Source organism: Nicotiana tomentosiformis, chromosome 5 (assembly GCF_000390325.3).
Source record: "Nicotiana tomentosiformis chromosome 5, ASM39032v3, whole genome shotgun sequence".
Classification (NCBI taxonomy): Eukaryota; Viridiplantae; Streptophyta; class Magnoliopsida; order Solanales; family Solanaceae; genus Nicotiana; species Nicotiana tomentosiformis.
Window position 1 is genome coordinate 67,791,972 of NC_090816.1, and position 15,141 is coordinate 67,807,112.

The following is a 15,141-nucleotide window of genomic DNA, read 5'->3' on the forward strand; positions in this document are numbered from 1 at the left end:
TTATCCCTCACCGCACTTACTTATCGCTCGTTATAAATAGCATGAATGCGTATAAACTCAAGAAAATCTCATTCCCGAGTCTACATCGATTAACTGAAGACGAAACTTTGACGTACGAAAATGCGAGATGTAACAGACAAGATGCGGGAAGCACGACTTAGATGGTTAGGGCACGTGCGGAGGAGAAGACTAGATGCCCCGATTAGGAGGTGTGAGCGGTTTTCTTTGGCAGGTACAAGAAGAGGTAGAGGACGGCCTAAGAAGTATTAGGGCGAGGTGATCAGACAGTACATGGCGCAGCTCCAGATTTCTGAGGACATGGCTCTTAATAGGAAGGTGTGGAGATCGAGCATTAGGGTTGTAGGTTAAGGGGTAGTCAAGTGTTTTTCCTCTTTATACCGGATAGTCTGATATTGTTTTATCCCATTAGCGGTTTATGCTGTGTTTCACACTTTTGCATAGTATTTGTGTTATTGCTTTTCCATTTATTTGCTATCTCTCACGTTGCTGATATTATTTTTTTGGTTTCCGTTGTTGTCACTGATCTATTGTCTCTGAGCCAAGGGTCTCCCGAAAACAGTCTCTCTACCCCTCCGGGGTAGGGATAAGGTTTGCGTCCACTCTACCCTCCCCAAACCCCACTGGTGGGATTATATTGGGTTGTTATTTTAGTACCCTTATAAATAAAAAGATATGTAGTTATAGAGAGGATTGGACATTCATTGTAAAGAACAATACATTAACATTCTCTGAAGATTCTCCCTTTATCATGCACATACAAAGTTCACCTTTTTCTTATATCATTATCTATCCTTTCTCCCCCGATCCAAGGAGGATCTGAATATTCAAAGGCTTATCATTATATATCCTTGTCAGAAGAATTATTGGGGAATCTCACCTTTGTCGGGTGACCTCTATCTATTTATTTACTTAAATGTCATTTATTGTTATTTGTTGCTATCTTCCATATTCTTGAATTATTTATTATACTATTATTGTTGTTATTCATTGCCATTCAACAGCACACGCATGATCTTACTATAAAAATATTTGGTCAATACTTTGGATATTAATATTGGCTAAGATTAACCTATTTTATTATAAATTTGATTGTATAAACCTAAAATCTAAATTTTGGACCATACACGTCTGCCTCCGCCTTCTCTTCTTGTGGTATTTGAATCACTTTCCATTCCTGGAATTGCTCCAAGAGTACTTTGACTTATTCTAAGTAAAGTTACATCCTGCTTTCTCGAACTACATACATTTCTTTTGTTTGATTGGTCATAATTTGGGAGTCGCTTTTGAGCTTGATACTTCTGCTCAACCATAGTGCATCTACCCGAATCATGAATAACCATAGTGCACGCATATACAGCATCACACATATGCATCGCCCTCAACTTATAACAAATTTCATAGCCAATGGAAAAATTACCTTCAGACCAAGCATAGGCAAGATACTTACCTCATCCGGGCTAGTCTTCATCCCGAATTGTGTCAAAACCTCGATCTAGCCCTCCAATCGCGCAAATGCAAACCAAACATTATCCAAGGAAGTCAATAATGCCATAGGAAGCAATTCCAATCCATAAAGTTTCGATTTTTGAAAAAAAAATTCCAATAGTCAACATAAGTCAACCCGGTCCCACGTGCCCGAAATCCGAAACCAATACCAAAATCCGATGACCCATAATCTGCCAAGTTCAAATATATAATTAGTTTTCAAATCTGGGTCTAAATCGATGGTCAACACCCCAAAATATATTCTCTTAAAGTGTAGACAAAATCCCAAATTTTATTTCTTAGATTCATCAATCAAATGGAAAAAACAGAGATAGAATCATGAATAATAATCAAATCCAAGGGAAGAATACTTACCAAAACCACGCGGGTGAAAATCGACTCAATAATCGCCCCAATTCGAACTCTCTATCTCAAAATATGATAAAATAAAGCTAACCCTCGAATATAATATTCTGCCAGGCATTCTCGCTCATGCAGACTCCAGCGCAACTGCGAGCTAGCTTTTGCGACTCCCTTGCTCATATTTGCGAGTTCCAATAGCACAAGACCTCATCACATATGAGGCCTTTCAGTCGCATCTGCAATATCTCAGGTGCGGCTCGACAAGCGCAGAAGCGCAATTCCTTAGTCCAACCAAGCTCAGCTGGTGCACATGCAACTGTAAGTGCGACTCCGCACTTGTGACCTTACTTTCACAAAAGTGGCCAACCCCTGGCCTCCCCATCTTTGCATATGCAAGCACCTTACGCACAGGTGCGACCTCACATATGTGACTAATACTCCGCAGATGCGGTACACCAGCACCATCAATGAAATCAAATCTTAAAGTGGTCCAAAACCACCCCGAAACTCACCTAAAAGCCTGCGAGACCTCATCCGATCATACCAACAAGTTAAAATACATCACATAAACCTATCCAAAAGCTCCAAACACAGTAATTAACATAAAAATCAAGAATTGTCGATCAAGATCAATCGCTTAAGTTCATAAACTTCGAACTTCAAACCAAGCGTCTGATTCAAGCCTAACCAATCCGGAGTGAGCCCAAACTTTGCACACATATCCCAAATGACAAAACAGACATATTCCAATTCCCGAAACATCAATCTGCCCCCGATAGCCTCGAAGTCAACTCCCAGTCAAACTTAAGAATTTCCCAAACCTTCAAATTTCTAACTTTCGACAATTAGAGCCAATCAACCTAGAACCCTCCAAATCCAAATCCGAACATATACCTAAGCCCAAAACCATCATATGAACCTATTGGAACCATCAAAACACGAATCCAAGGTCATTTACTCAAAGTCAAACCTTGATATTCTTCCAACTAAAAGCTTCTAAATTCAGAATTACTCTCCCAAATCAACTCCAAGCCTCTTGAAAATCGAAACCAACCATATACGCGAGTCATAATGCATAATGTGAAGCTACTCAAGGTTAAAACCGCCGAACCAAATGCTAAAACTCAAAATGACCGGTCGAGTCGTTACAACATTTTCTTCACCAAGAATACCATAATTCTTCAATATTGAAAGCTTTAAATTCTTCTTTGGGGGTAAAAACTGGAAGTTAATGATTGATTATAATTAAAATTATTTGCACCTTGATAATTTATGCTTAAAGTGTTAGTTCAAATATTAATTTAGTGATTTACTTTAAAACTCCATTATCGGTCCTTAAAAAGTTTAAAAAAAGATAAAGTGAGTTTTCTTGATTTGGTGTTATTGGACAAAATTAGTGATTGGAATCGCTTGTGTTGGTATTTGGAGGTCTTGTTTCAAACTTGAGATCATTTGGAGGTTTGATCGAAATTAGAGTTGCAATTTCGAAGAACCCTATGTTGAACAACACAAAAAAGTTATAAATTAGTAGACTTTGATGAATAATTTAACTAATAGGTCAATTATAGATAACATAAAGTCATGTCAACCTGGTAAAGTTTGGTGAACAATTGAACAAGCACAAAATTATGCTAACATGGTAGAGTTTGTGTACAATCTAATAAATATATTGAATGCAGTTAACACAAAGTCATGCCAAAACAATCACAAACACTACTAACAATAGGACAAAAATCGATCGCCAAAACAGACTGATGTTGGTCGGTAATTGGCAAAAATCGATCGATTTGTAACAGTCTGTATTCGTGCGGTCGGTAGAGCTAACCATCCGATTTCGGCCGGTCAATTAAATTCCACAGCTGACAAAAAAATCGACCAAAAAATTGACTGACATTGGTCAGTTTTAACCGACAGAAATCAGTCAGTTTTTTAAATTATTTAATTAAAAGATGCACCATTTAAGAATCGAACCGGGATCTGTACTGTAGTATGATGCTATTCTACCACTAGACTATTGGTGCTTTTTGGTTTAATTTTTTTTTAATTTTATTTATACTCTTTAATTGTATTTTTGCGCAAAAATAACCTCTCGATTTCGGTTGGTTTTGTTAAAAATATAAAACTACAGACCGAATCAGTCATTTTTTAAAAGGCAGAATGGCTTAAATGGTGCCTATACTTGTGTCACTTTGTCATGCCGGTCCCCAAACTCAATAATTTGCCAATTGCACACTTACACTCCTTCAAACCGTGTATAATAAATGCTTATGACAGGAGGCTGTCAGTGCGTGTAACACAATCTCCTCCACTTTGGCTGCCATGTCAAAAAATAACAATGTGTAGATGCCATGTCAAATAATTAAAATTAAAAATCAAAATAAAAAAATAAAATTCAAACATTAATCCCCTCCCTCAAATGGTGCGACTGCTGTGAGCAGTAACACAACAACGACAGAATGGCCACTGTGCCGTCGTCCGGTGGTGAAAAGCTACCGGACCAGTCCCAAAAGATGCGTCTCACCATTGAGCATAAAACCCACCTAGGCGCCCCTCTTATTTCTTCCCAAGCTGCTGCAGATTTCAACAATGGTGGATCGAGTACTGTAGCAAATAATCGCATGGGCAAAACTGATATTTATCATATCGGTTTTGCTTCAAATTGAGTGATTCCATGCAGTGGAGATTGTTCTCCACTTCAAATACCATCAACCCACCAAGTTTCAGACAATTTCAATGCCGGAATAGTCTCTTCCAACCAACTGAATATGGCCGGCGAACACCAGTTGGTCGAGCATGGAGCTACAGGTGTCCAAATTGAACAAGACCAATGCCAATTGACTCCAACTGAGCAAGTGATTGATGTCAAATGATCAAACAACAACTACAGTGAACCAATCGTCACAACAATTCAAAAAACAAAATCTGCAAAATTGCAGACACCAGGTGTTCGACGAAATACTAAAGTCAGTTTTAACAAGTCTTGCCTTGTTTGATTTTTGAAATTGGGTTTAAATTTTCTCAAAAAACTCTAATCTTTTTAAAGGATTAATTGGTAAAAGATATATAATTTGTGCTTTAAAATCCTTTATGGGTTAATTTTGAAGTGTGGTGATTTTTGAGGATTTTTCGGTTGACCATTTTTTTGGTTTGTTAGTATTTTGATAATTTGATGTGTTTCCCTTCTACAAAAGGGGCATATAATTGAATTTTAAAAGAGATCTGAATTATTGGCCAAAGGATTCTAAATTTATGATAAAGTTTCAGATTCGAGGGAAGAAACAAATAAAGAAGATAACGGAGGGGAGAAAGAATTGGATAGAAAATGTTAAAGAGAGAGAGAGAAAAAAAGAATTGAACATAAAATATTGGAGAGAGAGAGAGAAAAGAAATAAAGAAAAGCTCACTTTTGTTCAACAATGGAGGATAAACAATCAGGAAGAAGATGACAGCCAAAATATGGCTCTTGGTGCTTTTTAAATAGGCCTCACGCTCCTTGAACGAGTGTAGCACACACACTTCAGTAAAAAATGCCACATAGGATGAGCGGGGTTTAAAATGCCCAGTTTTTAAGGGTAAAGGGATTTGGTTGGCAAACTTGTAAGTACGAACACCGGCATGACAAAACTAGACAAGTCCAGGGGCCTCCCAGGCTATTATGTCTTTTTAAAATGACTGACCAAATTAACCGACCTATTTTGATCGATTTTCTGAATATTAATTTTAATTTAGTTTAAATGAAAAACCGATCGAAGTTGGTCAATTTCTTGAAAATCGAGATGCAAAAATAACTTCCTTCATTTTGGCGCCAAAAAACTCGATCAAATTTGGTCGGTTTTGTAAAAAAAATCTAAAAAAAAATATTCTGAAAAATCGACTAACATCGGTTAGTTTTTTGAACTACTAAAATAAATCGGTCGGCCGCGTTCGATTTTGGCCGAATTTTCTAGTAGTGAAAGTCATGCCAACTAGATAGAATTTATGAACAATTAACAATATAGGTAGAGTAAATATTACATAAAATCTATCAATCCGGTAAAAAATCCTTGACAAGCAATATGTGTATGTGGGACCGAGGTCATTTTCTAACTACTTAAAAAAACGGAAATAATATTTAAAGACCAGCCCTTATAAGACAATTTCTGTCAATCATCCAATAAACAAGGCGAAGTGCAGCAATAGCCACTTTAAACCTGCTATTTAAAATATATCCACAATTTACAATATATTTAAAGATTAGCCAATTCACCCAAACTTCAGGACTAAGTATCCTGAATTTGGAAATTCGGGACTAAGTGTCCGGAATTTCTGTACCACTAATTTAAAATTCAGGACATAAGATTCGTACTCCAGGACAATTTTTTTGAACTTTAGGACACGATGTCCTGAATATCTGAACTACTAATTTAAAATTCAGGACAAAAGATTCGAACTTCAGGACACAATTTTCGAACTTTAGGACACGATGTCTTGATGTTTGAATTTTGAGGTTTCAACTCTAGGACGTTGTGTCCTGAAATTGGAGCAAAATTGGCTAATCTTGAAATATATAGTAAACTGTGAATAAATTTTAAGCAACATGCTTAAAAGTGGCTACCTAATGTCCTTTACGCCAATAAACACACAGTGAGATTTTATCAAATTACAACTTTATCGGCTAAATTTGAAACCCTAGTGAGTAGGGCTTCTAATCGACTTGGTGGGCTCGTAACCCGCCAAACCCAAAACCACACTGTATTAGGCAATAGTGAGTCTAGGCAATAGTGAGTCTAGTGAACTCTGAACTCTGCTGAACTATATTAAGAAGGGCGTGGTGGAATTAGCTGGAAGTAAAGGCAGACAGACAGAGACATTGACAATAAGCATGGGAAGTGAAGAAGAGAGCACAGTGAAAGAGCCGTTGGATCTCATCAGACTCAGCTTTGATGAGAGAATCTACGTCAAACTCCGTTCAGACCGAGAACTCCGTGGCAAACTTCACGTATTTTTACTCCTTCCTTTCCTTTATTTCTTTTATCTTTTCTTCTTTTCGAAGATAAATTGAACGTTATGTGATGGTAATTTGTCTGCTTTTACCAAACGTCTTACTGACATACTGTAGAAGTTTAACCCTTTCCCTTTTTCGTTCTTTTAATTTAATTCCTGGATTAGGGTTTTGGCCAACATTGCTATTTTTTCGTTCAATATTCTATGTTCAGGTCTGTAATATATTTTTTGTTTTTAGAATTTAATTTTTGGCGGCTTAAACTTCTTCCGTTTTCCCTATATCCACCTTTTTTCTACTGTAGTGTCCCGACCAGTTTTAGCGCATCTCGACTAATTCTATGGGATACTTGCTACCTTCCACTAGCAACATGTATCGACTTAAGTTTACCCACCAAGGCTGGGATAAATGTAGTGTCCCGACCAGTTTTGTCTCCACTGATTTGAACATGAGATCTCATGTTCTCAATCCACTTCAATGACCACTAGGGCTAGGCCATACCCTTGGGTGCCTATATCCGCTTTTTATTTGCATTTTGTTGCAAAGGGGCAGGGGGCAGGGGGCAGGGTGTGGTTGATTCTCTTTAGTATTATGCATTCAGAAACACTATTTGGGGATAATTATGTGCTACTGCTTATAGAATTTCTTTCTGAAGGATAAATATACTATGGTTTTTGGGTAGCCTTAGTATTAACCAGAAAGAAAAAAAATATTTCTCTGCAGTCTTCTCTAAATGTTGACATCTAATTAATAAGTAAAATAACTCCAAAGCAATTTCCACCTAGCTTCTCCAGTGGTGTTAATGAATAATTTGATCCTGGCACATGACATGTTTTGCAAAAAATTGTGTGGGGTAGCCCCACATGGGGCTGGTCTTAGTGGAATGTCCCCGTAATTGGCGGTATTTAATAAATGGCCCCCGTGTCCTTTCCTTTGTGTAGGCTTCAGCCTAGATCTACCGACACAGCAGGATTTAGTACCAAATGCTATATTGTAATATAAAATTTATAAAAAGTTCTACCATTTTGTCATACTGTTCTGTACCAAATTGCATTTTCGAAAAACACTTTGTTGAATAACATGAATTATGACTATCATATAGATTTTGATGAACTATTTAACAGATAGGTCGATTGCAGGTAACACAATATCATGCCAGTATGGTAGAGTTTGATGAACAATTAAACAAGCACAAAATCATGCCAATTGGGTAGAGTTGTGAACAATATAACAAATAGGTGAAATGCTGATAATACAAAGTCTTGCCAATCTTGTAGAATTTGGTGAACAATTGAACAAGGACAAAATCATGCCAACGGGGTACACTTTGATGAACAATTTAATAGATAGGTAGAGTAGATATAACATATCTCTACCAATCTGGTAGAGAATCCCTGAAGAGCAATAATTGTGTGCCTCGCTCCGAGGCTATTTTTTAAATACCACCAATTACGGGGGCATTCAGCTAAGATCAGCCCCTTACGAGGACATTCTTGTCATTCACCCCGTGTTTTGTTGGTCCAAAAGTCCTTTGATTTTGATTTCTCAGTATCTCGAAAGTAATTGATTTTGATTTCTCAGTATCTCGAAAGTAATAAAATGTGTGAAGATAGAAATAATTAGAAAGATTGAGGCAGAATAGGATTAAGTATTTTTAGAAAAAGAGCAACTAAGAGGTAAAATAACCCACAGTGTGACCTAGTGGTCAATGAAGGGGAGGAGAACCATGAAGTCTCAGGCTGAAATCCCCAAAAAGACAGAAGAAAGAATACAAAAGAAAGCTGAGCAGGAGGGCCAAACCAAAAAGACCAGCAAGGGTTTCAACAAAGAACGATGACAATGACAGAATAGCAAAATGAACTAACGACATCTGAATGATGTTACTGCAAAATACTGGATATTGTTTTGATCTTGAATGACCATTATGGAATAGAAAATGGCTCTACAACTCTGCATAGTTTTGTTAATTTGAAGGAAGAATAGCCTAGTAGACTCATGTACTTGTTCGCATTTGTCATCCCGGTCCCTACACTTAACAGTTTGTCGAATGAATACTTATACTTGTTCAAAATAAGGTTTTCAAATACCTCTGACCATTGACCCAGTTTATGTGGCATTGATATAACTGAGTTGGAGAAAATGTGTAATATACACGCGCATAAGGGGCGTGAATTGATTTAAAAAGTACTGAAATCAATTCTATGAAAAAAAAAAGCAAAAAAAAACAGAAAAAAAAGAAAAGAAAAAGCTATCAATTTCATCTTCCTCCCAAAGTACCCAAAAATTAGTCTGCTGCTACCGCCCCTAGCCCTCCTCCTTTCCTTCCACGGCTGCCTACCTTCTCCCCTTCCACAACTGCTTCACATCTTTCTTCCTCCTTTCCTTTCACAACTGCCTACCTTCTCCTCTTCCACAACTGCTTCACATCTTTCTTCCTCCAACCACCAAAAATATTTTATTCAAGAAATCCCCCACCAAAGAAAAAGAATAAAAATCATCCCCCTCACACAAACACACTCATCAACCCTTACAAAAAGGGTGGGTGGGGAGAAGACAACAAGATAAACAGTAAATAAGAGAGTGAGATAGACCTCAAACAAATAGCAAATAATTGATCTTCAATTCAATGGGGTTTTCAAAGGCACATTCTCGTTCACTGTTGGTACGATTTCAGAGTGTACTTGGCTCAAAACTACAACGTTTCCAATATTCAGAATCTCGTTGACACTGGCCTTATCATCGCTAAGCATCTTGTCTTGAAGAGAATTATCGCAAATTCAGAAAGAGGGCAGATGATGAAGATTAGTCCATGGGTCTTTTCGGTGTCGTTTTATTAATTTTTCAGTTGCTTAAATTTTTGGGAGGGTTTATTTTTTTGGAAATTTACTGAATTTTTATTGTCTTTGTTTATACGATTCACGAATGAAATTCGAAGAATTTTTTCTTTCAATTGTTTTGCTTTGCCAATTGATGAGTTTGGAGGGGAAAAAAATAAGGGTGTCCTAGACTAGAAATGGAATGAATTTGAGTTATTTTAAAAGAAATAGTTTTTGTAAAATTAAAAAATAATGTGGCATATTTTATCTGACGTGTATATTAATATGAGGGCGTTTGAGAGACACGCAAGGTCGGAGGGATTTAAAGTAATGTGTTTCAGTAAGTACAAGTGTCCAATCGACAAACTGTTGAGTACAAGGACCGGGATGACAAACACGAATAAGTACAAGTATTTACCAGGCTATTCTGCCTAATTTCAATAAAAGAACAATATTCAAAAGTCCACTTGGAATTAAACGCATACAGAAATTAAAGTATATTTTTTATTTTGTGCCTTTACCTAGAAATCTATAATGAGGCAATATTTCTGCAGTGACGCTAAGCTTTCATCGGGTTTTCTTTGCAGGCTTATGACCAACATCTTAATATGATTCTTGGTGATGTTGAAGAAATTGTGACCACAATTGAGATTGATGATGAAACATATGAGGAGATAGTTCGGGTAAGCGCTCTCTCTTTCGCTTTTGGTTTCTGATATATGCCTTTTCTTTTATTGGTCAAGGCACCACATGTTTCTATTTAAGATCTTTGTAATCAATTTGACTCACACTTGTAAAAGTGTCCGGCATTTTAAGATAATTATCAGAAAATGTGATAAATTGACTTGGAAAGTCAGTTGTCCAATGCAATAATAACAACTACGTCTCAATCCTAAGCTAGTTGGTATCTACTATATGAATCCCACTCTGCATGTTGCTCCATTTAGGTTTTTCTGCGTCCAATATCTCACAATTTAGATTTTCTATCACTAGAAGCTCTATATTTCCAATGGTATACAAATCCTTAACAAAATTAAAAGACTCCTAGAGTATATTGGACCTAGAGTAATCATACCTACATGACTAAGACTAATTTAAACTACTACTCTATCTCATTTTATGTGAAGGTATTGCTATTTGGGGAAATTAAACAGTTTTTTCTTTGACTACAATTTTCTCAAACTTTTTCTTTTAACATATTTTTAATAATTAGTTATGTTGACTTATAGTACTTTTTATGTTGTTTGCAAATATGTAATTTTTTTTTAGAAAAATATAAAGAATCAATGCACAAATTCACATCGTATATCAAGTGTTTTGACCCTTTTACTCCAACCCCTTAACATAAAGTAATTAGTATCGCTATTATGAATCTTTTTCCTTCTGTTGTGTGCTATTTTTTGCTTAGTCTGTACGCAGTCCAATAATTTGTAGATCCTTTGAGTCAATTTCATTCCATATGATTTTAGATCAGTTTGAATCCTTGTAACACCTTCTATCACCACGGGTTCACACTTGCAGATGGGTGCATCTGGAGGTTTACTAGGACATATACTATCTCAAGCGAGCCTTCTTTCATTTCCTCCTATGTGTACTACTTTCACCTTTTGCTAGATATGATAATTTCTATCATGCATGACTACATATCCATCTTAACATTCGCTTTTCTAGGACACTCATCTCGTGGATATGTTGCACTTGAGATGCCTAATATTCATTGTGAAATTACCGACAGTGTTATTAAAGGCGAAAAAGGGCAAAAAAGCTTTAAGGTCTGTAGAGGCTTTAAGCGCAAATAAAGCATGGGCTTTAATGAAGAAAGGCGCAAATGGAGAAAAACTACAAATATGTATGTGTAGTCCAAGACTAATATCTATAAGCATGAATACCAAATATATGGACAAAGAAATTGAAGAAAATTTACGATAAAGTGAAATATCAATTGTTTAGTGTCGCGTCTTCCGGATTACGTTCGTTAGCAAGGAAAAGTATGTCTTAGAGCCTTGATGACAACACTGAAGTGCCCGTTAAGCGAGGCGAAGCGCTCAACATGTTTTGAGCCTCGCTTCAGGGCTTAGGCGCGCCTTTGATAACACTGATTACTGGTCTTACAATATTCTACAGAATTTGCGTTTCATTTTGGTAGGTATCTTCCTATCGCATATCTTTCTGATTGCACTTCTCTATTTTCAACCCGTCTATTTTGGTTGTGTGTTACATCTTTGTCTATCTACTATCCTTTTGTAACCTCGAGCTAAATATTAGAATTGTTTGCATTCGTCCAATGTCAACAACAATTTATGTACATAATTCCAATTCCAATATAAGTTATATTAGTGATCAAATATCGCCTTTGAACTTTTGGTTGTTATCATCCAATATACTCCTTTTTTTTTCTACCACTGTTCTTTCTTTCGGTTTTTTGGGGGGGGGGGGGGGAGCTAACTGAAAAATTCCTAAGGGCCAGTATCACATGGTTCGAAACTTGGTGGATGTCGGGCCCACCCCTCTACCCTTCTCCACTTAAAGACCAAGGTTTTGTTTGCGGCAGGGTTCAAAAGTTCATGTGCGCCTGACCTACACATCACGTGTTGGTCTTTTCCTACTAGACCAAAGTCCTGAGAGCGGTTTGTTTTCTGCCACTATTCTTTCTCGTTATAGTCAATTATATCTGTTTATTAGAACCATTTCTTCAATATTACTAGAGTTTGCGTTATTTGTTTTGACGTCTTATGGAAGATAATTTTCAAATATCTATTAGTAGACAATCCTTATCTATTAGGTAGTTTTTGTTGATGGAAGTATCTTTTTTAGAATAGTATAACAATTAAGTAATTGGTAAATGTCATATTAGTTTTTAAAGAGGGAGTTATAAGGGATTTTAATGTGGTGTTGTAGGAGTACCAAATGGATAATTCAGTGTCTGAACAGAGAGATTGTTGTACGAGTAATTGCTTTAGTTCTTGAATCTAAAGGCAAATGCAGGAAGTTCCAATGGGGGGTCACCACCGGTGCACAACAGCTAGCATATTTTGGTGTATTTGATTCCCTTGGGCCCTCAAGTATGGACACATGAATATGAGTGTTGAACATTGGTGCGATGCAACTGAGAATGAAGTTTATACCATATATTGATTTATCAAGGGTGAAAATGTTTGTAGCACAATGTCTAGCATATTTGTTTTGGATGGCTGCAAAGTTAAGTCATCCCCCGCCCCCTCCCCCCGCCCCCCCATTTTTTTTTCCTTCTCTGTTTAATCTTTTCCAGTGGTGGTGCTTCTATATTTTCGGCATTTGGTCATGTTCGGAAAAGTCAAACCTGATATACAGTGGCTGTATTTGAAAGTGTCTCATACCTGCGTTCATGTCATGTTGGTAAAGGGTACACAGCCAATTGATGGTTCCATCTTAAGTTCTAAGGCCGTCCTTGGTCTGTTTGTGTCCTTGAACAACACATAGTTAATGGGATGCATTGGAGAAGGGTTATTGACAGTAGTGGTGGTCGCTTGAATTGTGGATGGCTGAGTCAGATTAAGGGGTGAGGGATGGAAGTCAGTGAAGGAAGGTAGTTATTCATTTAATTTGTTTTAGGGGTGGGGATGAGATAGCAGACATGGCTCATTGGGTGATGGACAAGATACGGGAGCCAAAACTCTTTTTTGTTAGTTTTGCTGCAAGGCGAATGGGATAGCATACACCAAGCATCAGGTAATTGGCAAGAGATGTGGAGCTAATTCAATTGCTTGAGCTAGGTAAAGTAAGTTTAATAAGGAGCAATCACAAGCAAATGGAATTTTTACTTAAATGAATTTAACAGAACATGTGTTCTCATTTCTCGATCCTTATTGTGAGAAGCGTACTTTCCCCGTTAGCATGAGCAATTATTTTTTTTCCTGAGTAAGTTTTCCTCTTAGATGAAACACAACTACCAGGAAAATCGTCTTTTGTTTTGAACGAAATGATGCCATGGAACTCTATAATCCTGAAATAATGGTATATATAGCAACTCAATAATGTACTGTTTTCCAGTTTTATCTGATTGACAAATCAATGCCTCCTCCCGTTGTTGCACATGCTCGATTCTTCTTAGCTATTTTAGTTCCAAGGAAAGCCTTAAACATCTATTTTTCCGGGGATAAGCTTAACCATGGAAATGAGCAAATCATCTGTCAAGTTTGGCAGAATGTCTTAAATTTCATTTTGCATCTGTATGATGCAAACATACTATTTGCTTATGAGCATTAGTTGGGCTCAATATTTTTCGGCCTCTTCTGCACTAATGGTATATAATCTTCTGACATGGTTACTTGTGCTTATTACAGACTACAAGACGGACCATCCCTTTCCTATTCGTTCGTGGGGATGGTGTAATACTGGTGTCTCCTCCTCTGCGGACTGCCTGATCAATAGAGAAGATGTTCTCATCATAAACCTGTGCAAGCATCCTATATTTTGTTTAAGGTGCTGCAGTAAATTTAAAATAACTCAGATTATTGAGGGAACTGCTTTTGTTAGTGTGTTATTAATTTGTTAAGAGGCTTTGCAGAACTGCTTTTATTTGTTATTTTCACTCTAAATTGAATATTTTGTCATTAAAAGAAGAAATTTATTATTTTGTATTATTTTCATTTTTTACTTGAATAAAGTAAGAAAAAATTGGATGTATTTAATTGAATAAAAATGATGATAGAAAATATATGTTAGTTAACGCGTTTGATAATATAAGGAAGAATACCTGGCAATTATTTTTTTTTAAACAAAGAAAGAGGGGAAAAACCTCATCCAACTCAATCTCTACGTAGAAATTTGTTTAATCAGAGAATGTTTATGTATTTATATTTTATATACACAATTGGAGGTCCAACTTGTCATATTGTTTATGGTCTATCAACAACTTATATAGTTTTAACATAATTAAATTCAAATCTAAGATTGACTTAAATTATTTCTAACACCTAAAATTTTAAGTAAGGTTTTAATTTAAGTTTGCACGAATTTCTTACCAAAGCTAGAAACTTAAAAGTAGAACTAAAATTAGAAACTTTAAATAACATTTTAATTTAGGGATAATTGTAGAGACCTCTCTCCAACTTAAAATTTAAAAAGATTGTTTTCCAGCTTTAAATTTAAGAGCATGAAAAGATTAATTTAGGGATAATTTCAGAGCTTAATATTTGAAAAGAAAGCTTACTTTTTCTTCATCTTCATTTTTTATGTCTGCATATATTATGATATAATAAACATTGTTTCTAATATTCTCCTTTCCGAAATTCTAACATTATAATTTGGGCGAATCTAATACCCCATCTGTTTAAAAAAGACTGACATTATTTTCTTATTAGTTCGTTTCAAAATGATTGGCTCATTTCAATATTTTCTTAATAGGAAGTATTTGTAGTCGCAAATACTATAACAGGTGTCTTCCCTTTTTTATTAAAGTTTGTGTCAAGTCAAACTATGACAATTTTTTTTTAA

General features: G+C 36.2%; 1 protein-coding gene across 2 annotated transcripts; it reads left to right on the forward strand.

Annotated features, from left to right (window-relative positions):
• Window positions 1-6,512: 6,512 nt before the first annotated feature.
• Window positions 6,513-14,288, forward strand: LOC104118388 (sm-like protein LSM3A). Of its 2 annotated transcripts, none has more exons than XM_009630599.4 (3): window positions 6,513-6,847; window positions 10,254-10,349; window positions 13,989-14,288. In XM_009630599.4, the coding sequence occupies exons 1-3, from the start codon at window positions 6,731-6,733 to the stop codon at window positions 14,067-14,069; spliced, it is 294 nt and encodes a 97-aa protein (XP_009628894.1). In that variant the 5' UTR covers window positions 6,513-6,730; the 3' UTR covers window positions 14,070-14,288. The 2 variants fall into 2 exon arrangements, with proteins under 2 accessions (XP_009628894.1, XP_009628241.1); XM_009629946.4 differs by lacking the exon at window positions 13,989-14,288 and adding an exon at window positions 11,188-11,350 and having other exon boundaries at window positions 6,609-6,847.
• Window positions 14,289-15,141: the final 853 nt, after the last annotated feature.

Bases quoted from the DNA above. Each gene is read 5' to 3' on its own strand.
- LOC104118388 (XM_009629946.4), top strand. From the start codon at position 6,731: ATGGGAAGTGAAGAAGAGAGCACAGTGAAAGAGCCGTTGGATCTCATC. The intron at 6,848-10,253 runs GTATTTTTACTC...TTTTCTTTGCAG, and splicing joins AACTCCGTGGCAAACTTCAC to GCTTATGACCAACATCTTAA. The intron at 10,350-11,187 runs GTAAGCGCTCTC...TCACACTTGCAG, and splicing joins CATATGAGGAGATAGTTCGG to ATGGGTGCATCTGGAGGTTT.